Source organism: Oncorhynchus keta, chromosome 3 (assembly GCF_023373465.1).
Source record: "Oncorhynchus keta strain PuntledgeMale-10-30-2019 chromosome 3, Oket_V2, whole genome shotgun sequence".
NCBI lineage: Eukaryota > Metazoa > Chordata > Actinopteri > Salmoniformes > Salmonidae > Oncorhynchus > Oncorhynchus keta.
In genome coordinates this window covers 14,636,194-14,662,151 of record NC_068423.1, presented here as the reverse complement: position 1 = coordinate 14,662,151, position 25,958 = coordinate 14,636,194, and the positions used below count along the sequence as shown (strand labels likewise).

The window sequence follows — 25,958 nt, the reverse complement described above, 5'->3', positions numbered from 1 at the left end:
ACACACACAACCCAGCTAGCTTCCTGTCTCCTTCTCCCCAGCACACATCAGCCATGTTATCGTAAGCCTGATTAGTGATGCCTCTTTGACTGCCTAGGGATGGAATAGAATATCGGTTGAAGAGCAAGACCAGCTCACCGCTAGTGGTTTGTACCAGAACACTAATCTGGTTAGTGTGTGTGTGTGGGTGTGCGTGTGTGCCTGGAGAAAAGGGGGCTAAGCTCTGGTTATCACAGGGCCCATAGCGGAGAACCCCTCAGCTTAACTATCATCTTTTGGTAATTGAAAAAGGAGCCTGCGTCATTTAGTGGTACAAAGAGCAGATTACATAGCTAAAACTCATTTGGCAAATATGTAGAAATTGATTTATTACAACATCCCCCTATCCCTTATACCCCCCCTCCTCTACCCCCCCAAAACCAGACACGGGGGGAGACAGAGTGAGGGGTGGTAGAGATCAGAAGGAGGAGAGGGAATCAGTGGGATAAACCACTAAAGGAGAGTGGGGGGATTGGATGGCGGAGTGTTGCTGTCTGCTGTTACAATGGCTGTGGATTTTACACGCGTTTGGTTGAAGCCCCCTTGTCATGCAGCCCCAATCCAAATCTAAAATGGCAGCCCTGCATTTGAGATGGCATACCTGAGTGTCACCCCAGAAGTGTTGTTAATTACCAACCACTCCATTTTCACTTGGCTCTGGCGGTTTGGCTCTCCGAAGGGGTTGATCGTTTGATAGCTCTCGTTTTTCAACAGCTTTCTGAGCCATGTTAGAATTCTCCTGTAGGCGCCTGCAATCTCTACCCCAAATATTAACATGCACTTCTCCTCTCTCTCTCTCTCTCTCTCTCTCTCTCTCTCTCTCTCTCTCTCTCTCTCTCTCTCTCTCTCTCTCTCTTCTATCTCTCTCTCTCTCTCTCTCTCTCTCTCTCTCTCTCTTCTCTCTCTCTCTCTCTCTCTCTCTCTTCTCTCTTCTCTCTCTCTCTCTCTCTCTCTCTAGTCTAATAAAGTCCCAGTGGTACAGCACCCTCACCACGTGCACCCGCTCACGCCTCTGATCACCTACAGCAATGAACACTTCACACCGGGCAACCCCCCTCCGCACCTACAGGGAGATGTGGACCCCAAAACAGGTAAGACACACTACACTACACTACACTACACTACACTACACTACACTACACTACACTACACTACACTACACTACACTGAGGCCCAGTTGCGAAATGGTTAACATGGTTTGCAAATTATTAACTCTCCAGCCACTCAGTCCTCAAATCCAAACAGTGATATTCCAGTTATTACCAGTTATTACCAGTTATTACAAGTTATTGCCAGTTATTACCAGTTATTACCTGCAATAAACATTATGACCTAATAGGGTAACTTACTTTCAGTATGTTGTACAGTGGTAAGTAATGCTTTGAAAGGTGTCTGGTTGTTTTGTTAGCGTTTTGGGGTCATAGTGGTCTCTTATTACGATTGTCCTCACAAAGGAGCAATAATAACGACCCTGCTGCTGTTTAATGCGCCAGTTAATGGCCTTGCTTAATTGAGCTTAGTGTTAAATGAATGAACAAGCTATATTAAGGCCTCAGCACTGGATAGCAACAGAAAGCAACAGTAGTGTATCAGTCAGAGCCATTATGTCTATAGAACTAGGTCCAACAGCAGCCTGTTTGGAACCCTTCTCAGCATCAAATGCGTAACTAACGATCTAGAACTTGTGATTACATTTATTTTTTTTATTTTTTTACTCAAATCCTAATTGTTCACAATTAGTTCGCCATCCTTTTTTTGAGACCAGTGAGGGTTTTTCTACTTTCTGGATGCACAAAGTATTCTTTAGGGACCTGTCACTGAACAACGTCTGCTTTCCACATATCCGGCTCCGCCTTGTTGCTTTGGGTGTGACACACCCCGGCAACATACAGGCTGTGGATGGATTCACGCGGCCAGGTTTCTGCAGAACTCTTTATCTGGGTCCACTGTGGCCTTATCGGCACCACCCAAAAACTGCTGCACCGACATGCAGGCCAGGCAGGCCCCACTGTGAGAGAATGCACCGAAGACAATAAAAGTTCCTCTGCTACGCTGTCTGCCAGGGGAATTCAAACACTTCCTTGTTGCTGTCGTTGTTGTTGTTCCTTTAACGCCCAACACCGGAAAAATGGAAAAGCCAACATTTCTTTTCCTTCTCTATTTCTCCTTTTTTCTGGTCTTGAGCGAGTTCTTTTCTCGCCAGACCTTTGGAGACCTAATGTTTTGGGTGGCTTGTGTGTGCGTGTTTTCTTTGCCCGTCAGCTGCCACAGGAAGTGAAAGCGACATTGGCAAACGTGTGATCGTTTCGCCCTCTGTGCGAGCTGTCCTTATGTCGGACGTCTGTCACCGTTCATCTTTGTTAAACATGAAGATGAATAGTGGAACATAAACACTTGTGCAAAAGAGAAGCAGGAGACCAAGGGCCCCTGTTTATAAGACCTACTTCATAATGGCATAGGCATGTCATAACAGGTGTCATAGACAGTCATAAGAGCCGGTGTCAGTTGAAGACAGCTAGGCTAATACAACATGTAACACAGTACATTGGGTAAGCCGACAAGCTATGAAACAAGCTGGTCATGAATAACGCGAAGAGACGGTTGTAACATCACTTCATTCATGCTTACGACAGTCAGATAACTTGCTGGGTCAGACCCGGTTTATTTTAGAGTTAAGCTCTACCTGCAGCCCTCTAAAGGAACATCTGTATGAGACTGTACACATCGTTTGTTATGTTAGCTTCTAAACCTCAATTATCACACGTTGTTAATCCTCTCATTCAATAGGAGACTAATGTGACAGGATCATGTTGGGGTAGTCGTCCCCCCTCTTTCTTTCTCTCGGTCTCTCTCAACATGTTATGCCACCGTACCGCCTGACTCGGAACAGCTTTGATCAGGACGTGTGATTTAGCACTGCGAACATGCGGGCGCAACCGCACCTCCTCCACTCCTTACCCACCCAGCTTCCAGTGATGTTGACATTGTTCAATTGTGAAACTCACAAAGGATTCATTTAACACTGACCTTTATTTTGGTTGTGGGGGGCTGCGATGTTGGGAACAATTTGATAACTGTTTGCCCCTCTACCCTTTCTCTCTCTTTCTCTCCAGGAATTCCAAGGCCTCCACAACACCCAGACATATCTCCCTATTACCCTCTCTCACCTGGTGCTGTAGGCCAGATCCCCCATCCGCTAGGGTGGTTAGTACCACAGTAAGCAACCTTTTATTACTCTCCTTAATGACCCGTCCCTTAATTGTACGTAGTTCTGTCCTTGTTCTGTTCTTGTCTATTGATGTTCTGTATTCCGTCGTTTCCTGTTTTGTGTTGGACCCCAGGAAGAGTAGCTGCTGCTTTTGCCACAGCTAATGGGGATCCTAATAAAATACCAAACACCTGTCATTAAGCATGTTGTACTACTCCAAGCATGCCCTGGTGTTGTTTGTAACTATGCCTAGATGTAGATTAAGAGCATTGAGTTCTGTTGTACATTACGTTGTAAAATCAGCATCTCTAATGTAGAAGATATAACGTAAAATAGTTCTCGGTCAGAGGCCATGTCTTCTGGTTTGTTGTGTATGCTAATATAGCTTGGTTTCAGTATTTTCCAGACTGGTAACATCATAAGCAGAGTGCATAGGGAAAGCTCTGTATCCACTTATCTCAAACGGGGTCCTCTCAATTTTGATCAGGCACTGATTTGACTCCTAGCTGACCACATTGCAGAGAGAATGGCTAAGTCTCCCTCTCTACTGCTGTCTCCAGTTTATACATTCAAGCAATGGACTGACTCATGGGCCACAGAAGCACACTGTGGTTTCCTAAACCCCCCTCCAACCCCAACTTTGTGTCGAATGCTATTTTGCATGTCTCTGTATTGTCCAATTAGAGCAATGAACCGTGATTGCCCGTATTTTACCCACAATTCCACAGGGGGGCTATCCCTGGTTGACTCTTGTCAACACTCGTTAATATGACAAAAGGCTACAAATTAAGCTCTGTTAATTTAATGTTTTCTCACCGCGATCTAAATACCGGGAGAGGTCCCGAGCGCAGCCGCGGCACCCTTTCATTTGCTGCACTTTATTTTGGTATAAATTTACATTCATTATTGTTTGTCTTTAGATGTGTAGACCTCAATTAGCGTGATGGCTCCATTAAAGAGTTGCGCTTCGTCTTCAATTATCACAACAAAACACCTAGTTTCAGCTCGGGGAGGAAGGGGCCCCCTCTCCGTCGACACCAAGCGAAGGGTTATGAAATTTAATTAGCCATTCCTATCAGATTTGTGGCATTCAAATTGTTTGGAGTTTGCCTCTCCTTTGATCTGCACTCTGCAATCCCCTAGATTTTAGTCCTGATCAAATGAGAATAAAGAGGCCTGCGATCAGGGAGACGGAGAGGGCTTTACCTCCTCTACTTCCATCATCCCTATTTCTTTACCGAGCTCTCTTCTTTGTCCTTCTCCTAGGCAAGGTCAACCTGTTTACCAGGGTTTTAGGCACCCCTACCCGACTGCGCTCACTGTCAACGCATCCATGCAAAGGTGAGTTGAGCCTTGGGAGATAAACACACACACACACACACACACAGGAGGAGGCTGTGACGCGGAGAGTGCACACTCCCGTCTCCATGCTCAAAAGGGCAATCCTCCAGTGTCCCCCACTAATGTGTTGAAATATTAATTATATGTATCACTTTCGAGCTAATGAGGCCCCTGAAGAACATTTACCCTAGCTGCATGTCAGGCACATCTGTAATGGACGGGTCCTTGCTGCTAGTTTTTAAACAACCAGACACGTCGATATGTAAATGTCTATACACTTAAAAGGAGAAGAGAATGATGCATGCTGGGGCTTGACCCTTGGTTAGTTGTTTGTTGGGCCCATTAGGGTCCAGCTCAAGGGGAGGGCTCTGGACACAAGTGAACTGGGAGGGGGGGCACCAATGTTTGTTGTTGTGTTCTTTTTTTAACTGGGCCTGGTTCCCCCGGGGACTGTGCTATACTACTCTGCATTGTTGTTGCTGCGTTATGTGTTTTTAACTGGGCCTGGTTCCCCCGGGGACTGTGCTATACTACTCTGCATTGTTGTTGCTGCGTTATGTGTTTTGAACTGGGCCTGATTCTCCCAATACTCTGTATTGTATGGAATGTGGGAAGAGTTAACTGTGGATGACAAGTACCCCGTGATTTGTGTGGCTGCTCTTTCCCCATGTCCCTCTCCCCCAGCCCAGAGCAGTATTCACAGGCGTTTCAGTGCAGGCAGCTAGAGAGTTTGGAACTAGGAACCAGGCCAAACTTCAGCTTTATTACAGGCTGATTGGAAAAGCAGCTCCTGAGGGTCGACTGTTCAAACCTCTGTGACGTTGATGGATAAGTGTGAGCGAGGGAGGAAAGGAGAGAGAGGGAGGCCTCGAATGGGGTATAGCAAGGTTAATGTTGTGAAATAGTACCTAGTGTTTTGACATTGAACACGTTTCGTGTGCTCTCGGGTTCCTCATCTCTCTCTCGCTCTCTCACTCACACGCATCTTGAACGCTGCTTTTAATTAAAAGCAGAATAGCAGATTCACAAGGTTTAAAAAAAGAGGAAAGTGTGTCCTCTTTCTTGGTTAGCCTTACATTGAACATGTATATCTTCACATGTATTCCTCATTAATATACAACACTTACACATTTAGGTTGATAGTTTCCATCATCACCTTGATCCAGACAAGCTCATGGCTTTAGTAACTGTTCACTGTAACACAAGCTGGTTATAGCAGGGTTATTATAAAGGCTCTCATTTATAATCGCTACCCATCTATTGGATCCCTCTTCCAGTCCCAGCGACTCCCTTAAAGCAGACGTTGCCCTCCCTCTCCCCAGCCCAGCCCTGGATGCCCTGCTGTCCGGTGCAGTCAGGGTGTGTCTGGTTTCTGGTAGAGTTGGGTAGCCAGACTAACCGAGGTCTGGCAACGTCTAGTGGACCTGTGCTTTAAGTGACAGCTAATTCAGCTCTAATGACGGCCTTTACATTGTGATCATCTTATTTCCAGCGAGGCTAATTGAATCTGCTGGATGGGGGCTAGGGGGATTGGCTGTGGGGCTGGGGAGAGCTAATGCATTCTGATGAGACCTAATTGAATTAGCATAGCTGAATAGGTGGAGGTCTCCGTCTCTGGAGAAAGGGGATTTAGCACGTCCTTGTTAAAACTGCAATGGGGGATTTGACCAAAAAAATATGGCCTTCTGGGTTGTCAAAGGCGAAGATAAATGGTGCAGAGTTGAAAGGTTTGGATAATTGTGTATATGACAGGGTTTCGGAAGCAAAAAAATGTAAACAGAATTAGAGAATTGTGTCTTGGCTTTAAATGCCTCAAGACATCCAGTAGTCATGAAGTCCAGTCCATGTCTAATAATCAAATCATATTTTATTGGTCACATACACAAATTTATCAGATGTTATTGCAGGTGTTGCGAAATGCTTGTGTTCCTAGCTCCAACAGTGCAGTTCCAACAGTGCAGTAATATATATATATTTTTTTACCCCTTTTTCTCCCCAATTTCATGGTATCTATCTGGTAGTTAAAGTCTTGTCTCATAGCTGCAACACCCATATGGACTCGGGAGAGGCGAAAGTCAAGAGCCGTGCGTCCTCTGAAACACAACCCAACCAAGCGGGTTGCCCACTTAACCCAATGCCCACTTAACCCGGAAGCCAGCAGCACCAATGTGTTGGAGGAAACAACTGACGACTGTGTCAGCATGCACCCAGCCCGCCACAGGAGTCGCTAGTGCGCTTTGGGACAAGGACTTCCCTGCCGGCCAAGCTCTCCCCTAACCCGGACAACGCTGGGCCAATTGTGCGCCGCCCTATGGGACTCCCGGTCACAGCCTGCTGCGACAGAGCCTGGACTCGAACCAGGACCTCTAGTGACACAGCTAGCACTGTGATGCAGTGTCTTAGACCACCGCGCCACTCGGGATGCCCAGTGCAGTAATATTTAACAATTACATGAGGCCTGAGTGGTTGAGATGTCCTGGTCCTGTATTTCACTGGGTAGCCAGATCTTAACAAGAGAACAATCCCCGAGTGCCACATACCGGCCCGATTAGGATGCAGAGGGTGAGTCTCACTTTCGTACATTGCACCCCCTCAATGAGCACCTTACACTCAGGACCTGTTAAAAAATACATTCTCTGGAAGGAAACAGGCGAGCAGGAGAGAGCAGAGTCAGTGGACGGAGCAAATGAAAATACATGATTTGAATAATGGGGTTGGAGCCATACAGGTCCTTCATATCTGGCAGGCCTGTGTGTGACACATGGGAGGAAGTGTAGGCCTCTCGCCCCCTGTCCTTTGATATGTTCCTTCCTCACCCCTCTCTCTCTCTCTCCCTTCCTCCCTCACCCCTCTCGCTCTCTCCCTTCCTCCCTCACCCCTCTCTCTCTCTCCCTTCCTCACTCACCCCTCTCTCTCTCTCTCTCTCCCTTCCTCCCTCACCCCTCTATCTCTCTCCCTTCCTCCCTCCCCCCTCTCTCTCTCCCTTCCTTCCTCCCTCCCCCTCTCTCTCTCTCTCCCTTCCTCCCTCACCCCTCTCTCTCTCTCCCTTCCTCACTCACCCCTCTCTCTCTCTCTCTCTCCCCTTCCTCCCTCACCCCTCTCTCTCTCTCTCCCCTTCCTCCCTCACCCCTCTCTCTCCCCTTCCTCCCTCACCTCTCTCTCCCTTCCTCCCCACCCCCTCTCTCTCTCTCTCCCTTCCTCCCTCACCCCTCTCTCTCTCTCCTTCCTCCCTCACCCCTCTCTCTCTCTCCTTCCTCCCTCACCCCTCTCTCTCTCCCTTCCTCCCTCACCCCTCTCTCTCTCTCCCTTCCTCCCTCACTCCTCTCTCTCTCTCTCCCTTCCTCCCTCACCCCTCTCTCTCTCTCTCTCCCTTCCTCCCTCACCCCTCTCTCTCTCTCCCTTCCTCCCTCACCCCTCTCTCTCTCTCTCTCCCTTCCTCCCTCACCCCTCTCTCTCTCTCTCCCTTCCTCCCTCACCCCCCTCTCTCTCTCTCTCTCTCTCTCCCTTCCTCCCTCACCCCTCTCTCTCTCTCTCCCTTCCTCACTCGCTACCTCTCAGACTTGTTTTCTTTCTGCGGAAGGGAAGGTGCGCCGGGGCGAGTCATTATACATTAACCAGGTACGGGGATACCGCCTCGCATTGGCAATTAAATGGCCCTGGCTGACACTGTGCCTCCGTTACAACCAATGACCCACTCCCATCCCTGTCTTTCAGATTGAGACGTAGGAGCCTGGGGTTTGGGGGCTCCCTCTCTCTATCTCTCTCCCCCTCTGTTGGCTAAATTGGGCCACGGCGCTGTTCTGTGCTGATGAGGCTGGATGATGCCCCCGCACATCAAAGAGATGGCCGTCATGTTTAAACCATAACCTGGGCCGCGCGGTGGCAGCTGGAGGGAGGGAGGGAAGTTGGGAGGGAGTGAGGGGGTGGGGGGACAGGAAGGAGGAGGAAAGTAGAGAACGAAGAACATATATATATTTTTTAAATGCACAAAGAAAGGGAGAAGGAAGGAAAAAGGGAGAGAGTAGGGGAAATGCAGCGGCCTAATGATGGCTGATCTGCAGCCACTGTCCCCTCAGCAGATGACATGGCACAAACACAAACATGTCAATGATGAAGAGGGGAGAAGGGAGGGGAGAAGAGCAGCAGGAGAGAGAGAGAGAGAGAGAGAGAGAGAGAGAGAGAGAAGAGCAGCAGCGGGAGAGAGAGAGAAAACACACTCCCCAGAGATCGCCTGCAACAGAAACTAGTTGTTCCTGGCGACCTGATGCTCATCATTATATTCTGGCTCCAAGCCATGCAGCCAGACACATCCAGATAATGAGCTGTTAAAGAAGAAAAATAATAAATTATTCCTCCTTTTTCCCCCTCCTTCATCCTCCACTCTTTTTCTACGATTTGTGTACGTACGGTCATGCGTAGCTGGGGCATATATATACTCTACACTCACATTCAAATAATCTTACATAGACATAATTACTCTCACTCACTCATCACACACACAACTGTGTTGCTCATTACTCTGTGAAGTGAATCCATATATGCAGGTTATTGCCCTCAATCAGTGTAGCTAATGATACTGGTGTTACGAAGATGTCGAGTAGGGGGATAAAGAATAACACCATTAGTAATCCAGATCTAGCATGAGGCCCAATGGAATCGAGGATGAGCCCCAATGGAATCGAGGATGAGGCCCAATGGAATCGAGGATGAGGCCCAATGGAATCTAGAATGAGGCCCAATGGAATCGAGGATGAGGCCCAATGGAATCTAGAATGAGGCCCAGTGGAATCGAGGATGAGGCCCAGTGGAATCTAGAATGAGGCCCAATGGAATCGAGGATGAGGCCCAATGGAATCGAGGATGAGGCCCAATGGAATCTAGAATGAGGCCCAGTGGAATCGAGGATGAGGCCCAATGGAATCGAGGATGAGGCCCAATGGAATCTAGAATGAGGCCCAGTGGAATCGAGGATGAGGCCCAATGGAATCGAGGATGAGGCCCAGTGGAATCTAGAATGAGGCCCAGTGGAATCTAGCAATGAGGCCCAATGGAATCGAGGATGAGGCCCAATGGAATCTAGAATGAGGCCGAGTGGAATCTAGCAATGAGGTCCAATGGAATCTAGAATGAGGCCCAGTGGAATCTAGCATGAGACCCAATGGAATCTAGAATGAGGCCCAGTGGAATCTAGCATGAGGACCTCAAGGCCATCAGACTGTTAAACAGCCACCACTAACATTGAGTGGCTGCTGCCAACACACTGACTCAACTCCAGCCACTTTAATAATGGGAATTGATGTAAAATACAGTGCCTTGCGAAAGTATTCGGCCCCCTTGAACTTTGCGACCTTTTGCCACATTTCAGGCTTCAAACATAAAGATATAAAACTGTATTTTTTTGTGAAGAATCAACAACAAGTGGGACACAATCATGAAGTGGAACGACATTTATTGGATATTTCAAACTTTTTTAACAAATCAAAAACTGAAAAATTGGGCGTGCAAAATTATTCAGCCCCTTTACTTTCAGTGCAGCAAACACTCTCCAGAAGTTCAGTGAGGATCTCTGAATGATCCAATGTTGACCTAAATGACTAATGATGATAAATACAATCCACCTGTGTGTAATCAAGTCTCCGTATAAATGCACCTGTACTGTGATAGTCTCAGAGGTCCGTTAAAAGCGCAGAGAGCATCATGAAGAACAAGGAACACACCAGGCAGGTCCGAGATACTGTTGTGAAGAAGTTTAAAGCCAGATTTGGATACAAAAAGATTTCCCAAGCTTTAAACATCCCAAGGAGCACTGTGCAAGCGATAATATTGAAATGGAAGGCGTATCAGACCACTGCAAATCTACCAAGACCTGGCCGTCCCTCTAAACTTTCAGCTCATACAAGGAGAAGACTGATCAGAGATGCAGCCAAGAGGCCCATGATCACTCTGGATGAACTGCAGAGATCTACAGCTGAGGTGGGAGACTCTGTCCATAGGACAACAATCAGTCGTATATTGCACAAATCTGGCCTTTATGGAAGAGTGGCAAGAAGAAAGCCATTTCTTAAAGATATCCATAAAAAGTGTCGTTTAAAGTTTGCCACAAGCCACCTGGGAGACACACCAAACATGTGGAAGAAGGTGCTCTGTTCAGATGAAACCAAAATTGAAATTTTTGGCAACAATGCAAAACGTTATGTTTGGCGTAAAAGCAACACCCCTGAACACACCATCCCCACTGTCAAACATGGTGGTGGCAGCATCATGGTTTGGGCCTGCTTTTCTTCAGCAGGGACAGGGAAGATGGTTAAAATTGATGGGAAGATGGATGGAGCCAAATACAGGACCATTCTGGAAGAAAACCTGATGGAGTCTGCAAAAGACCTGAGACTGGGACGGAGATTTGTCTTCCAACAAGACAATGATCCAAAACATAAAGAAAAATCTACAATGGAATGGTTCAAAAATAAACATATCCAGGTGTTAGAATGGCCAAGTCAAAGTCCAGACCTGAATCCAATCGAGAATCTGTGGAAAGAACTGAAAACTGCTGTTCACAAATGCTCTCCATCCAACCTCACTGAACTCGAGCTGTTTTGCAAGGAGGAATGGGAAAAAAATTCAGTCTCTCGAGACATACCCCAAGTGACTTACAGCTGTCATCGCAGCAAAAGGTGGCGCTACAAAGTATTAACTTAAGGGGGCTGAATAATTTTGCACACCCAATTTTTCAGTTTTTGATTTGTTAAAAAAGTTTGAAATATCCAATAAATGTCGTTCCACTTCATGATTGTGTCCCACTTGTTGTTGATTCTTCACAAAAAAATACAGTTTTCTATCTTTATGTTTGAAGCCTGAAATGTGGCAAAAGGTCGCAAAGTTCAAGGGGGCCGAATACTTTCGCAAGGCACTGTATCACTAGCCACTTTAAACAATGCTACTAAATATAATGTTTACATACCCTACATTATTTATGTCATATGTATACGTATATACTGTATTCTATATCATCTACTGCATCTTTATGTAATACATGTATCACTAGCCACTTTAACTATGCCACTTTGTTTACATACTCATCTCATATGTATATACTGTACTCGATACCATCTACTGCATCTTGCCTATGCCGCTCTGTACCATCACTCATTCATATATCTTTATGTACATATTCTTTATCCCTTTACACTTATGTGTATAAGGTAGTAGTTTTGGAATTGTTAGCTAGATTACTCGTTGGTTATTACTGCATTGTCGGAACTAGAAGCACAAGCATTTCGCTACACTCGCATTAACATCTGCTAACCATGTGTATGTGACAAATAAAATGTGATTTGATTTGATTTGAACAATGGAATCTAGAATGAGGCCCAGTGGAATATAGCAATGAGGCCCAATGGAATCTAGAATGAGGCCCAGTAGAATCTAGCAATGAGGCCCAATGGAATCTAGAATAAGGCCAAGTGGAATCTAGCATGAGGCCCAATGGAATCTAGAATGAAATTCTAGAATCTAGCATGAGGCCCAATGGAATCTGGAATGAGGCCCAGTGGAATCTAGCATGATGCCCAATGGAATCTAGCATGAGGCCCAGTGGAATCTAGCATGAGGCCCAGTGGAATCTAGCACGAGGCCCAATGGAATAGGCCTAACACAGAAAAAGGTGCCTTGCCCATGGTTAAAGCTAAGGCCTAGGAGCTGAAGATGTTTAAACATGACCTCAGTTTTGACATCAGCTTACACCACAGATTGGCATAAGACCCCACATACCTGTAGTTTGCCACATTGTAAAGGGGCCAAGACATCCTGGAACTTGTATTTGTCATCCACAGTCCGGAGAAGGGTGGCAGCACTAAACACTGACTTGCCATTGGAGGAAGACACTATTTTGGCTCAGCTATAGAAGCATGTGAGGACTTGTTAAAGCCTATTAGAGTTGAAGTGAAAATGACTGTCCTGTCCTTCCATTTGAAACTCTTCCCACTTCAAAACAAAACAGCTCTCATTTTTAAAATGAATACTATGAAATATGACTCGTGATGTGTAGTGTGTGTGTGTACTGGGTAACTGTTTCCATGTGATCGTGAGATACAAATTCTGTGATACTCATGGACCGAATCCTTTCTTGATATACGCGTGCGAAACTCAAGCTTTTGTGTAAGTCATGCATTGAATCTCAATGACAGATTTGCACAAAAATCCAACTTTCCCGCTCGAACCTCAAGTTAGGATTCGGCCCTACATGTGCACGTCTGTATGAATGCTCGAGTGAGCATACTCTGTCTCTGTTTGTGTCTACATGTGTCCATCTTCCATTTCACACGTGTCCACTCTGACGATTTACACAGTTTTCTGTCCTCCAGGTTCCCTCACCACATGGTCCCCCCTCATCACAGTTTGCACCAGACCGGCATCCCCCACCCCGCCATCGTCACGCCCAACGTCAAGCAAGAGTCCTCCCACAGCGACATCGGCCTCAACAGCTCGTGAGTACACACATCTGCACACACACACACACACTCACCTCTGCTTATCTTTTACCATTGTAAACTAAATGGCAGTAGAGGAAGACTTGGCACTGGTGTTGTTGTTCTAAATTCTACCATTACAATAAGCTGTTTAATACCAATTCTGGGTATTTGCCAACCATACAGTACTATACTGTACACACTCCACAGGAAACACCAGGACTCGAAAAAGGAGGACGAGAAGAAGAAGCAGCCCCACATCAAGAAGCCGCTGAACGCCTTTATGCTCTACATGAAGGAGATGAGGGCCAAGGTGGTGGCCGAGTGCACGTTGAAAGAGAGCGCCGCCATTAACCAGATACTGGGACGAAGGGTGAGAGAGAGAGAGAGAGAGAGATATGTCACCGCCATAGGCACATACTCGCTCATTTTACACATACAGCTTGGTAACTCCCTGTACAAGGGACTATGCATAGGGCAGGTAGCCTAGCGGTTAAGAGCGTTGGGCCAGTACACCAAAAGGTCGCTGGTTCGAATCCCTGAGCTGACTAAATGACAAATCTGTCGTTGTGCTCTTGAGCAAGGCCCTTAACCATACTTGCTCTGGATAAGAGTTTCTGCTAAATGAATCAAATGTCAAATGAAAATATCCACCCCCACACCCTGTATGGTTTAGTTGACTATAGGCCTGCTACTGGGTCTGGTAGACAAAGGCAACATGTCTTAGTTTGTCTCTACTTCTCACTGCTCTTGACTGAACACTGTCTTATTCTACTGTTGACACTTTTTGCACTCTTCTCTTTCTATTATGTCCTTCCCCCTGTCATCCCCTCCCTCTCTCTTTCCACGTGTCCGTCTGTAGTGGCACGCCCTAACGCGAGAGGAGCAGGCGAAATACTACGAGCTGGCCAGGAAAGAGCGACAGCTTCACATGCAGCTCTACCCCGGCTGGTCTGCACGAGATAACTATGTAAGTTTTTAAGTTTTCAACACGTACCTCCTGTACTTCTCCTCTCCACAAGGACGTGTGTCTGGGATGAGTGCTCTTACTGTTCCGTCTGAGCTGAGAGCTCACCTCGCTAGCAATGCCTGTTGACTGCTTCCCTAGACACCTCAGCCAATGGAATCTACAATATACTTTACAGTAGATTTGCCGGGCTATATAGAACAGGGTCTAAAGTCCCTGGAATTCTGATGCTGATAGGACGTTTCTCTCCCAGCGTTTGCTGTGCGTCCAGCAGTTCAGGGGTCATCGTACACCCTTGCAAAGGTCAGGTTGGCCAGTGAAACTTTGACTCCTCTCAGCCTGCACAAAGCATTCTGCAAATCTGACTCCCTCGCTAGAAACCAACAAAGCCTCTACGATGGTCACTAAACGAGAGGAAAACAAGTCAAAAGATTACAACAGAAGAGCAAGAGAGAGAGAAAAAATACAGAAAGGGAGAAGAGGGGAAATTATGCAATGTCTTGTAGTGGCAGTTAAAACTGGCGGGCAGAGAAAGAGTTGAATGAATGAATAAACAAACAGAAAGATGGGCCCGTTTTCATTTCACGTGTCAGGTCCTCTGCAATATAATAACTAAGGTTCCTGTCTATTTCTCTTGTTTTGGCGGCTAACCAACAGGGCAAGAAGAAGAAGAGGAAACGGGATAAGCAGCCAGGAGAGGGCAATGGTAAGTGAGTGGCAGGTCTCTCTCCTGTTAGGAGACCCTTTCATGTGTTCAGGACTGTGTGACATCTTGCAAGATAATAGTCTAGTCCGTCTTTCCCCCCTCTACTGCTTTTTATTTGATTTCTGTATTGACGTGCTCGTTTTTTCCCCACTACATAGTTATGCTACACGTAATGCAATATTTAAATGGTAGACTTGCTTGTTACCCCCTCCTTCCATTCCCCACCTCCTCCCATAGCCTTCCCCAGCTAATAACGTAAAATATGCATGACCCCCCTTCCCCAGCCTCACCCCTCCTCCTCCCCGCCGACCCCCCCACACACACACACACTTTACCCCCCAGCATTTATGAAACGTTGATATGTGTGTTTTGAGAATGTGAAATTGAAGCGTTACGATAGTTATTAACATTAACTTTGCCAGTGTTGTGTGTCTGCGTGTTATAATGCCTGTGCCCTGCAGATAGACTGTGCTTGTGTGTCTGCGTGTTATAATGCCTGTGCCTTGCAGATAGACTGTGCTTGTGTGTCTGTAACCTGGGCCACCCCTGCTTGTTTTCATGCATGCTTTTTAATCACCCCGAAAAAGGGGGAAATAATCACCCACTTCTTAAAATTAAGGAGGTTTACTAATTCTATTACTTCTTCATTTTATATTCTTATTATTCACATTCTTGTGATATTCCATACTGTGGGTTGAGAAGGAGAAATGCGGCATGTGAAACTGTATTTTACTCTCGTTTACGTGACGATCCCCTCTTGAAGGCCTCTCCATCTGTTCTTTTTTTCAGAACACAGAGAATATTTTCCAAACCCTTGCCTTTCACTCCCTCCGATTACAGGTGCTAATGTCATTTTGAGTCTCAAATTACTCATTTGGTTTTTTTTCTCCTCTCTTTTCAGTTTATTCTGTATTTATCTCTGCATGTGAAATATATCTGATTTAAAATACATTTTACTTTAAGCTAAATGCAACACTTTGAAGGATGTTATATGCTTTCTTTGCTTCTTTCTTTCTTAAAATGTTTCTTATGTTTATCTATTTGACAATTTTTATTTACACTAGCAAAAGTATGTTTTATTTGATATACTTACATATTTATTTAATGACGCTTCTGTTTTTAAGCCATTTATTCGAGAACAATCTTCCCCATTTGGCCAAATCCATATGTTGTATATATTTCTAGTGGTGGCTGTTAAGTTAACGTAATCTTAATATTCAGTATGACCCAGAGATTTTACGCCAGTCAGGGTAAACCTCCTTAATCTATTTGCTTCAGTAGCTGTGCTTGTGCCTTTCCCTGGGCCAGAATGAGTTGGGCCTATTCCCCTTCTACACGGTCTCTGCTCAAACTAAGGCCTGGATTCACTCGCCATAGGATTCCCTCTTTGGCCCAGCTGTCACTTTGCGCTATATTGGGATTATTAAGCCACTATGGTAGAAAACCGTCTGCCAGGTGTTTGAATTCAGGTCTAAGCACAGTAGTAGTGCCCTTGATGCATTCAGTAAGGTTGAACCCTTTAATGCTTTCTCTGGCTGAGACTAACCCAAACCTCCACTTAGTGTAACAGTCAGATACTGCCGCCTCTTCCTACCTACCACCTCTAGCCTCTCCTTCTCAAATATGGCGATAAAAAGTAGAACTATGAATGGCACTTGGCAGAAATGTAATCAAGTCTGCATTATTTCCCACCTCATATTCTGCTCCTTTAACAAATACGGATGCTGTTTTTATTGGCTTTATCCTTCTATTAAAGGGGAAATGACTATCCTTTTGTTCCACATAATCTTTGCACATTTATGCACTTGTTCGCTTTTTGCTTGCGGTTTGATTACTAACGTCTGAAAGACTAACGGTGTCTTCTGACAGTCCTTTCTGTAAAGACATACTGCATCTTTTTTAATTAGAGGGGAAATGAGCTAGATATGCCACGATTACGAAGCTCACAGACTCACTGGTTTCCGTTTTTTTTTCTCCTTTATTTCTCTCCTCTTTCTCTTCCTTCCCTTTTTGGTTATTCTTCCTCCTGTCTGCTGGCTTCCCTCCCTGTTGTGGCATCAGACCTGAGTGCTCCTAAGAAGTGTCGAGCGCGCTTTGGGCTCGATCAGCAGAATAACTGGTGTGGCCCGTGCAGGTGTGTATGGTGTGTGCCGGCGTGAACGCCGGGGGCCAGGTGACGGCTGCTCGCTGAGCTGGGACTTCCTCCTTCCCTCCCCGCCTCCCACTCTCCTTCCTTCGCCAGGCTGTCGCCACCTCCCGACTCTTCCTCCAACCCAGCCCTGCTAGTCTGGCCTGCCTCTAGTTGTGTTGGGAACAGGGCTAACAGGGTATGCGTTAATGTCCGTGTGTGTGTGTGTGTGTGTGTGTGTGTGTGTGTGTGTGTGTGTGTGTGTGTGTGTGTGTGTGTGTGTGTGTGTGTGTGTGTGTGTGTGTGTGTGTGTGTGTGTGTGTGTGTGTGTGTGTGTGTGTGTGTGTGTGTGTGTGTGTGTGTGTGTGTTGGTGTGAGTGGTGTTTGTCTGTACCCAAGTCTAGATTACAGCATATAGATGTGGGGTTGGGTGGGTCCTATAGGGCATATTCTCATAATGAGGGGCAGGCCTCATCAGACTGGGTCTGAGTGGAGTTGGAGACGCGATGGCCTGGACTGTGTGGAGGAGGTCCCAGTGTTGGCAGCCCAAACCGAACCCTTGGCTATATGTTGTCTGTCCAATGACATGTCCATTTTTTGTGTTTTTGTATCGTATGTGTGTCTACCTCTTTGGCTAACAGATGCAAATGCCCCAAAGAAGTGTCGTGCCTTGTTCGGGCTTGATCAGCTGAGTTTATGGTGCAAACCATGCAGGTATACCCCTGTAGTATCTACGGGAGGACAACCGTAATGACAATCACTTCCTCCTCTTACGTCTTCTCAACACGCCCGTCTAAAACAGATGTGTGTTATGTTTCCTTCAATGTGTTAATTGATGACGCCAACATTCTATCTGTTCCTTTTCCTGATTGGGGGATTTTCTGCTAAAACTTCTCCTAGCAGGTCATTTCACTTATTTTCTTTGAAAACTAGAAGCCCAGTCGTAGAAAATGGATTTACTCTCATCATTTGTACTCTACCTCAGCAATTCTAACATTGTAAGGGAAGGTCCTTGTTGAAGCATTGAACACAATCACATTTAGGAGAACCTTTTTGTTGTCATGTCGTTTTAAAATGGAACACATGAATGGTTTATGATACTATTCTTCTGGCAAGTTGAAAGGTTGAAATCCATTTTCTACCCAGGCTGTATGTAAGTGCCTGACATCCAAACGGTTTTAAGTGTCTGTCTGAATTGGCCTTCTTGATAACCTTGTCGTGCTAAGGTTTACCCTGCTTCTCAGAGGGCACCAGAGTGACTTTCTTCTATGCCCTCTTCCTCCTCCTCCTCCTCCTCTTCTTCTTCCTCCAAACTCCTCTCCAATAACCCTTAATTAGTCCCTACCTGTTGTCTTTCTGTTCTGACACAAGCAGTCTTTGAATTGGGAATGTTTTCATGGTAGGTATCTGTTTCTGTTAAGTAATATCCTTCTCCGTGTCTGGCTTGCACTGTGTCCCCACCTCTACCCTGACCATTGTGACGCTCCGTTTGATACTTTGCATCACCATGGTCAACCCAGGGCATGCCACCTTTCAATACATTTCATTTTTCTCCTTTTTTTGGTTTTCAACATTCATCTGTAGTTATTACACCAGAAAGTCTATCTGGCATTTTGTCATTGCCTCAAAGAAAACAGCTCATAAGATATTGAGTTATCGTGCCAAGTCACTTTTCATGTCCAATTGTAAAGGTTGATTTCATATGGTGTCCAGTTGAAGTCAACATCCAATTCAAGTCATCCACAAGGCCTGCTGAACTCAATTAGCAAGGCTCCACACTCAGCTTCTACTGTAGTGCTGTTCCAGATTGAAAATAAGACGTCAACAGTTGATCACATTGATATACTCTCTGTATTTCCTGGTCTAGTCTATGAACGTAACGGGTAGATGATGAGTAGGGCAGCAGCGGGGTGTCAGAGCGCCAGGCTTGGAAATAGCCAGGGATAAATCCTGCTTCGTTTAAGGAGCCAAGAGGTTAACAGACCCCACCGGGCTCCATTTCCTGAAAGATGCATCTGGCGTAATTCCCCTGGAGACGGGGAAATCAATATGTTACACAGGCACATACTATCAATCGATATGTCTGTTTAAAAAAAAATGATATTAGCTCATTTGTAGCGATTTGACAGGCAGTTAGCACTTCAGCACTGGCAGAGGAAGAGATACAGGCTGGCACTGGCAGAGAAAGAGATACAGGCTGGCACTGGCAGAGGAAGAGATACAGCCTGGCACTGGCAGAGGAAGAGATACAGGCTGGCACTGGCAGAGGAAGAGATACAGGCTGGCACTGGCAGAGGAAGAGATACAGGCTGGCACTGGCAGAGGAAGAGATACAGGCTGGTACTGGCAGAGGAAGAGATACAGGCTGGCACTGACAGAGGAAGAGATACAGGCTGGCACTGGCAGAGGAAGAGATACAGGCTGGCACTGGCAGAGGAAGAGATACAGGCTGGCACTGGCAGAGGAAGAGATACAGACTGGCACTGGCAGAGGAAGAGATACAGGCTGGCACTGGCAGAGGAAGAGATACAGACTGGCACTGGCAGAGGAAGAGATACAGACTGGCACTGGCAGAGGAAGAGATACAGGCTGGCACTGGCAGAGGAAGAGATACAGGCTGGCACTGGCAGAGGAAGAGATACAGACTGGCACTGGCAGAGGAAGAGATACAGACTGGCACTGGCAGAGGAAGAGATACAGGCTGGCACTGGCAGAGGAAGAGATACAGGCTGGTACTGGCAGAGGAAGAGATACAGACTGGCACTGGCAGAGGAAGAGATACAGGCTGGCACTGGCAGAGGAAGAGATACAGACTGGCACTGGCAGAGGAAGAGATACAGACTGGCACTGGCAGAGGAAGAGATACAGGCTGGCACTGGCAGAGGAAGAGATACAGGCTGGTACTGGCAGAGGAAGAGATACAGGCTGGTACTGGCAGAGGAAGAGATACAGGCTGATACTGGCAGAGGAAGAGATACAGACTGGCACTGGCAGAGGAGGAGATACAGGTTGGCACTGGCAGAGGAAGAGATACAGGCTGGCACTGGCAGAGGAAGAGATACAGGCTGGTACTGGCAGAGGAAGAGATACAGGCTGGTACTAGCAGAGGAAGAGATACAGGCTGGCACTGGCAGATGAAGAGATACAGGCTGGTACTGGCAGAGGAAGAGATACAGGCTGGCACTAGCAGAGGAAGAGATACAGGCTGGCACTGGCAGAGGAAGAGATACAGGCTGGTACTGGCAGAGGAAGAGATACAGGCTGGCACTGGCAGAGGAAGAGATACAGGCTGGCAGAGGAAGAGATACAGGCTGGTACTGGCAGAGGAAGAGATACAGGCTGGCACTGGCAGAGGAAGAGATACAGGCTGGCACTGGCAGAGGAAGAGATACAGGCTGGCACTGGCAGAGGAAGAGATACAGGCTGGCACTGGCAGAGGAAGAGATACAGGCTGGCACTGGCAGAGGAAGAGATACAGGCTGGTACTGGCAAAGGAAGAGATACAGGCTGGCACTGGCAGAGGAAGAGATACAGGCTGGCACTGGCAGATGAAGAGATACAGGCTGGCACTGGCAGAGGAAGCGATACAGACTGGCACTGGCAGTAATAATAGTAACACACAATACTCATATAGGAACTTTGACAGCCAAGCAGACATCTCAACTCCCTTTCCCTTGCTTTTCAGTTGACATTTCCCTGTGGTTTTACTCTTTCTCTTTTGTTGTGTGCTTGTTCTCTGTGTGTAATTGTTAAATCTCACAAGTGCATGCCTTTTTGTCCAGCATGCCATCAGTGTAAGGTATGTGTGGTTGTCCAAATATATATTTTTCTTCCCCACTCTCCCTTTCTCTTCATTCCTCTCTTATCAGTTCTCACTGATCGATCCCCCCCTCTTTTTTCCCATCTCATTCTCTCTCTCACAGTATTTATGTCAACCTTTTACCTGAAGGAGTACAGGCAGGGTATGACTTGACAAACAGGCCTTACCCTTGATTGAACGATAGAACAGAAAAGGCTAGCTGAACCAAAGCATAGTTTCTATCACTCACTTCTGCCCGCCTCCCTCCCTCCCCACCTCCCAATTCTGTTCTTTCTCCTTCTTGCTCATTGTCCCTGTGAGTTAGTAACACAGTCTGAACCACAGTGTATTTGCCCTCGAGGCACGCACAGACCTTGTGATAAGGAGCTGTTGTTGTTGATGTCAGGGTGAAACGAGGTGGGTAGAGGCTCCCCCCTCTGTCCATCCTTGCCTCCCTGCACCCCATATGAACATAGCATGTGCACAGCCCCCCCCCCCGCCTCTTGAGTGATAGCTCAGTGCAGTTGCATTGTGGGCCGTTCCACAGAGCAAGATGGGTTGGCTGCAGGCGTGCCAGGCAGGGGAGAGTCCTGACCCGAGCAGGGATGCAACCATTATACCGTGACCCTCATACACACGTCTTAGGGGCAGGTGCAGCGTAGTGGGGATCCCCCTAACCTCTAACCTCAACATCTGAACTCTCCCCCCTAAGGAAAGGAGAGACAGAGAGAGAAGTAAGGATAGTGGAGGAAAGAGAGGGAATTCAGGATAGTGGAAGATAGAGAGAGGGAGAAGTCATGATAATGAAGGGAAGTGAGGAGGGAGGAGAGAGAGAAGTCAGGATAATGAAGGGAAGTGAGGGGGGAGGAGAGAGAGAGAGAGAAGTCAGGATAATGAAGGGAAGTGAGGGGGGAGGAGAGAGAGAGAAGTCAGGATAGTGGAGGAGAGAGAGAGAAGTCAGGATAGTGGTGGAGAGAGAGAGAAGTCAGGATAGTGGTGGAGAGAAAGAGAGAGAAATCAGGATAGTGGAGGAGAGAGAGAGAAGTCAGGATAGTGGCAGAGAGAAAGAGAGAGAAATCAGGATAGTGGAGGAGAGAGAGAGAAGTCAGGATAGTGGCAGACAGAAAGAGAGAGAAATCAGGATAGTGGAGGAGAGAGAGAGAAGTCAGGATAGTGGCAGACAGAAAGAGAGAGAAATCAGGATAGTGGAGGAGAGGGAGAGAAGTCAGGATAGTGGCAGAGAGAAAGAGAGAGAAGTCAGGATAGTGGAGGAGAGGGAGGAGAAAGAGAGAAGTCAGTATAGTGGAGGAGAGAGAGAGAAGTCAGGATAGTGGCGGAGAGGGAGGAGAGAGAGAAGTCAGGATATTGGAGGAGAGGGAGGAGAGAGAGAGAAGTCAGGATAGTGGCGGAGAGAAAGAGAGAGAAATCAGGATAGTGGAGGAGAGAGAGAGGTCAGGATATTGGCGGAGAGAAAGAGAGAGAAGTCAGAATAGTGGAGGAGAGGGAGGAGAAAGAGAGAAGTCAGGATAGTGGCGGAGAGGGAGGAGAGAGAGAGAAGTCGGGATAGTAGAGGAGAGAGAATGAAGTCGGGATAGTGGAGGAGAGAGAGAGAGAGAAGTGGGGATAGTGGAGGAGAGGGAGGAGAGAGAGAGAAGTCAGGATAGTGGAGGGAAGAGAGGAGGGAGGAGAGAGAGAGAAGTTAGGATAGTGGAGGAAAGAGAGGAGGAAGGGGAGAGAGAGAAGTCAGGATAGTGGAGGGAAGTGAGGAGGGATGGGAGAGAGAGAAGTCAGGATAGTGAAGGAAAGAGAGGAGGGATGGGGAGAGAGAGAAGTCAGGATAGTGAAGGAAAGAGAGGAGGAAGGGGAGAGAGAGAGAAGTCAGGATAGTAGAGGAAAGAGAGTAGGGAGGGGAGAGAGAGAAGTCAGGATAGTGAAGGAAAGAGAGGAGGGAGGGGAGAGAGAGAAGTCAGGATAGTGGAGGAAAGAGAGGAGGGAGGGGAGAGAGAGAAGTCAGGATAGTGAAGGGAAGAGAGGAGGGAGGGGAGAGAGAGAAGTCAGGACAGTGAAGGAAAGAGAGGAGGGAGGGGAGAGAGAGAAGTCAGGATAGTGGAGGGAAGAGAGGAGGGAGGGGAGAGAGAGAAGTAAGGATAGTGGAGGGAAGAGAGGAGGGAGGGGAGAGAGAGAAGTCAGGATAGTGGAGGGAAGAGAGGAGGGGGGAGAAGTCAGGATAGTGGAGGGAAGAGAGAGAAGTCAGGATAGTGGAGGGAAGAGAGGAGGGAGGGGAGAGAGAGAAGTCAGGATAGTGGAGGGGAGAGAGAGAAGTCAGGATAGTGGAGGAAAGAGAGGAGGAAGGGGAGAGAGAGAAGTCAGGATAGTGAAGGGAAGAGAGGAGGAAGGGGAGAGAGAGAAGTCAGGATAGTGAAGGGAAGAGAGGAGGAAGGGGAGAGAGAGAAGTCAGGATAATGAAGGGAAGTGAGGAGGGAGGGGAGAGAGAGAAGTCAGAATAGTGGAGGGAAGAGAGGAGGGAGGGGAGAGAGAGAAGTCAGGATAGTGGAGGAAAGAGAGGAGGGAGGGGAGAGAGAGAAGTCAGGATAATGAAGGGAAGTTAGGAGGGAGGGGAGAGAGAGAAGTCAGAATAGTGGAGGGAAGAGAGGAGGGAGGGGAGAGAGAGAAGTCAGGATAGTGGAGGGAAGAGAGGAGGGAGGGGAGAGAGAGAGGTCAGGATAGTGGAGGAAAGAGAGGAGGGAGGGGAGAGAGAGAAGTCAGGATAGTGAAGGGAAGAGAGGAGGAAGGGGAGAGAGAGAAGTCAGGATAATGAAGGGAAGTGAGGAGGGAGGGGAGAGAGAGAAGTCAGAATAGTGGAGGGAAGAGAGGAGGGAGGGAGAGAGAGAAGTCAGGATAGTGGAGGGAAGAGAGGAGGGAGGGGAGAGAGAGAAGTCAGGATAGTGGAGGGAAGAGAGGATGGAGGGGAGAGAGAGAAGTCAGGATAGTGGAGGGAAGAGGAGGAAGGGGAGAGAGAGAAGTCAGGATAGTGGAGGGAAGAGAGGAGGGAGGGAGAGAGAGAAGTCAGGATAGTGGAGGGAAGAGAGGAGGGAGGGGAGAGAGAGAAGGGAAGAGAGGAGGAAGGGGAGAGAGAGAAGTCAGGATAGTGAAGGGAAGAGAGGAGGAAGGGGAGAGAGAGAAGTCAGGATAATGAAGGGAAGTGAGGAGGGAGGGGAGAGAGAGAAGTCAGAATAGTGGAGGGAAGAGAGGAGGGAGGGGAGAGAGAGAGGTCAGGATAGTGGAGGGAAGAGAGGATGGAGGGGAGAGAGAGAAGTAAGGATAGTGGAGGGAAGAGAGGAGGGAGGGGAGAGAGAAGTAAGGATAGTGGAGGGAAGAGAGGAGGGAGGGGAGAGAGAGAAGTCAGGATAGTGGAGGGAAGAGAGGATGGAGGGGAGAGAGAGAAGTCAGGATAGTGGAGGGAAGAGAGGATGGAGGGGAGAGAGAGGGAGGACTAGTATCTCGGAAGAGCAGGTTGATCCTGGCAGTAGCTCTTCACCACGGCCAGCTCTTTGGTTGAGTAAAGATCAGAACTCTGTGAGGAAACGTTTAAAAGATGAGGGAAAATAGCAACAATAAAGGGAGTTGTCTTGAGATTCGCCAATAAAACCATTCTTCTTTATTCTTCATCCATTTCTCATCCATCATTTTCATCCTCCTGCTGCCTCTCCTTGTTCATCATCCTGTCTGTCTGTTTGGTGTACTGTGTGTATGTCCTGGGAATCTGAGCAGGCCACATGTAGCCTTGATCCTCAGCCAGGCTGTAGTGTTGGCAACCACTTAAATGCACCAGAAAACAACAATAATGTAATGCCCAGAAATAGGTTTTAGATGTTATCTTTAAGACATCGACGGCATGCATAATGCCAGTGAAACAAGATGGTGCATTTATGTTGACTGCTAAGGCTCGGCTATTGCCCAGCAGATTGTTGTCAATTCTGGGATGTCCTGCTAAACAAAACCCATCTTTCTCTGTCCCCCATCTCCAGGAGAAAAAAAAAGTGCATTCGCTACATCCAAGGTGAAGGTAGCTGTGCCAGTCCTCCCTCTTCGGACGGCAGCTTACTAGACTCCCCCCCATCCTCCCCCTCCTCGGTGGCCCCCTCCCCCTCCTCGAAAGAGTCCAGACCTCAGACTGAACAAATGCAACCTCTCTCACTGACAATGAAACCGGCCCACCAGCCTCTCCACTACCCGCACCGGCACCTCCTGCCTGGGCATCCTCCTCCGCCATCTTTGGTTCTGCTGGGAAACTCTGCTGCTGCAGCGGGCAAAACGCCTGGCGCAGCCCACAACGGAGCGCGCGGCGACGTCTCGTCCTCGCGGCAGCCGGGCTCCTCGGGCGCCGCCCTGGCCAGGCCCTTGGCAGCATCGCTGTGTCATTCCCGCTCGCTACACCCCAACTCCACGGCCCCTCAGCCTCTGTCGCTCGTTACCAAGTCTATAGAGTAGATCCCTCCTTATTGTCTCCTTCCTTCCTTCCCCTTTTTCTAGCTCTGCACCCTTCATTCTTTTCTCTTTGTTTCGTTCAATCTTTTTTTCTGTTTCTGTGCCATAAGGCTTTGAAAATGTGTTACTGTTTTATCAAAGTTCACTGGTCAATATTTGACCCATCATTATTGAAAAATATGAATATTATAATGAAATAATAATCCAATGAGCTGTAGAGTATGGCTTTGTGAATCTGCCAAAATTCTTCTGAACTTCTGTTCTCCTTATTTTGTAGTGTTAAACAGAAAATGGTTATTTAGTTCCACTTAGACGTGTTTCAATGACAGATATAAAACAAATGGTAGATTACATGACTATTCAATGACCCCTTTTCTTGAAAGAGTTGGTTCTCCTTCATTATTTGTATTAAATACGAGCTTGCGAACCAATCATTGGAGGGTATGAGGATCGTGGAGACACCTCTCTTACTGAGGAACAACTTTAATTGTGATGTTACTTGTTCTTCTTTAAATGTACAGAACTATTTGGTGGGTGGGTTGGGGGGTTACTGTGTTAATGTGCATCGTTCCATTGCGTTGTCTTTTTTTTGTTTGTTTACCTTTGGGGGTGGAGTCAGGTGGGCGGTTGGAAGGGAGACGGGGGAAGTCTATTGGGGTGGGTGGGGGGCTGCGGTATTCAATACAAAATGTCACAACGCTAGGACCAGTAGTATTTATTGCTTTAGAGATTGCTTGTTGTATCTTGTATGTTGTCCATTTTAAAATCTGTTCTTTTTCTTAATTACATTGTACAAATATTTTTTTCTTAACGTAAG

General features: G+C 47.2%; 1 protein-coding gene across 29 annotated transcripts in view; it reads left to right on the top strand.

Annotated features, from left to right (window-relative positions):
* The window catches only part of LOC118367342 (transcription factor 7-like 2), a 120,179-nt gene extending 94,505 nt beyond the window's left edge, over positions 1–25,674 (top strand). For 3 of the 29 annotated variants that reach the window (XM_035750787.2, XM_052490653.1, XM_035750845.2), the window contains 10 exons: positions 998–1,130; positions 3,153–3,255; positions 4,514–4,588; positions 12,949–13,071; positions 13,264–13,426; positions 13,916–14,023; positions 14,678–14,726; positions 15,516–15,566; positions 16,788–16,860; positions 24,682–25,674. In XM_035750787.2, coding sequence (XP_035606680.1) covers positions 998–1,130; positions 3,153–3,255; positions 4,514–4,588; positions 12,949–13,071; positions 13,264–13,426; positions 13,916–14,023; positions 14,678–14,726; positions 15,516–15,566; positions 16,788–16,860; positions 24,682–25,144 — 1,341 coding nt within the window. In that variant the 3' untranslated portion in view covers positions 25,145–25,674. Of the gene's footprint in view, positions 1–997; positions 1,131–3,152; positions 3,256–4,513; positions 4,589–12,933; positions 13,072–13,239; positions 13,427–13,915; positions 14,025–14,663; positions 14,727–15,515; positions 15,567–16,787; positions 16,865–17,495; positions 17,569–18,192; positions 18,255–24,681 lie in introns of those variants that run through there. The other 26 variants (XM_052490656.1, XM_052490627.1, XM_035750755.2 and 23 more) reach the window with 24 other exon arrangements.
* Positions 25,675–25,958: the final 284 nt, after the last annotated feature.